The sequence below is a fragment of the Aplysia californica genome, unplaced genomic scaffold (genome assembly GCF_000002075.1).
Source record: "Aplysia californica isolate F4 #8 unplaced genomic scaffold, AplCal3.0 scaffold00411, whole genome shotgun sequence".
Lineage (NCBI taxonomy): Eukaryota > Metazoa > Mollusca > Gastropoda > Aplysiida > Aplysiidae > Aplysia > Aplysia californica.
Genome location: NW_004797681.1, coordinates 50919 through 52670, shown reverse-complemented (window position 1 = coordinate 52670; position 1752 = coordinate 50919). Strand labels below are relative to the sequence as shown.

The 1752-nt window shown below is 45.1% G+C and overlaps 1 protein-coding gene across 1 annotated transcript in view; it reads left to right on the top strand.

Moving 5' to 3' along the window:
- The window catches only part of LOC118477179 (G-protein coupled receptor GRL101-like), a gene marked incomplete in the record, with an annotated part of 10216 nt that overhangs the window by 6009 nt on the left and 2455 nt on the right, over positions 1-1752 (top strand). Inside the window, 2 exon segments of the mRNA XM_035971280.1 lie at positions 232-359; positions 1181-1232. Of these exon segments, the coding sequence (XP_035827173.1) occupies positions 232-359; positions 1181-1232 (180 nt within the window).

Below are 1752 nucleotides of genomic sequence, written 5' to 3'. Positions count from 1 at the left end.
CGTAACACACCTGTATTACTACTTGTGGGTAAATATCTAGTAAAATTTCTTCAGTTATTGATTTTATAATATCAGCTTTGTGTGGCGTCTGAATGCTGGGACGTTGTAGATGGAAACCTCTCAGCCCAGGTTGGCCCTGTCAGACAGTTCAAAGCAACCCGCTTCTTAAATGATCTAAATTTATGTTGATTGGAACGTAAAACAGCTGGAATTTCAATCACAATGCCGCAGGATTGATGGCCATTTCGGGACAGGACATAGGAGGTGAGGTGTACGCCTGGTCCGCAGTGCTGGTTCTGCCTGTGAACTCGGCCTTGAACCCTGTGTTGTATACGGTGCCGGCAGTGAGGAAGAAATGGGTGAGTTAGAGGGTGTGTTGTGGGTGTGTTTGTTGGATGTGTTGTTGGGTGTGTTGTTGGGTGTGTTGGTGGGTGTGTGTTGTGGGCGTGTGTTGTGGGTGTGTGTTGGTTGATGTGTTTGTGGGTGTGTTGTTGGGTATATTGTTGGGTGTATTGGTGGGTGTGTTGTTGGGTGTGTTGGGTGTGTTGGTGATTGTGTTATTGGTGTGTTATTGGTGTGTTGTGGGTGTGTTGGTGGGTGTGTTTTGGTTGTGTTGTGGGTGTGTTGGCGTGTGTATTGTGGGTGCGTTGGGGACGTGTTGTAGGTGTGTATTGTGAGCTTGTTCTGTGTTTATATTGGTGGATGTGTTGCGGGTGTGTTGTTAGGTGTGTGTTGAGGTGTGTTGAGGGTGTGTTGTGGTTGTATTATGGGTGTGTGTTGTGAGCCTGTTGTAGGTTTATGTTTTAGGGTATGTGTTATGAGTGTGTTGCAGTGTTTGTGTTGTGGGCGTGTGTTGTATGGGTGTGTTGTGGATGATTGTTTTGGGCGTTTGGGTGTGTGTTGTGGGCGTGTGTTGTATGGGTGTGTTGTGGATGTTTGTGATCGGTTATTTGATGGGTGTGTTTGTGGTTATTGACGTTTTGCTAGTGTATGTGAGCCTGCGTTTGTGTGCGTATGTATGTATATAGGCTTTTGCGTGCGTGTGCATGTGTTTGTATGTGTGCGTGTGTGTGTGTTTGTATATAACGGGTGGGTTATATATATATATATATATATATGTGTGTGTGTGTGTGTGGAAATACAATGTCACAGGTTTAGTTTTTCTCGCTCTCTCCCACAGGCCGAGATCAAAGATAAGCATCTGAGGAGGAAGTTCACAAGGTCAAAGTCAGGTACGGTTTTAGGAAGAGTGTTGAGGCACTTGCATGTATGTATGGGTGCACGCGCAAGTGTGCGTTTGTTTATCTTCGCCATTTTGTTTTTCTCTCAGCCCGCGTCTGCGGTGTAGCGGTTAGGCACATTTTGCCGTCACACGCAATAAAGCTGGGTTTTTAGTTTTAATAAGAGTTTTACGGCACTTGCAACACAATAAGGTCATATAAGTGCCGAATATTAGAGGTGTTACAAGAGAGTAACAAACACAAAAACGAAGGAGGGAAGAAAAAGACAATAATCTGATAGGAAAGAAGAAGCAAACCACACCAGAGCACCCGCTAACCACCCACAAAGCTGGGTTTGAATCCCGTGCGGGGGACAATTTTGTTGAATACGTCGGTTTTTTTTTGTGTGGTTGGGACGACGTTATATCCTCCTCAACCTGTGTTGGCCCTGGTAGGCATGTAAAAGACAGCCTCCTAAATGATCTCTCTCTCTCTCTCTCTCTCTCTCTCTCTCTCTCTCTCTATATATATA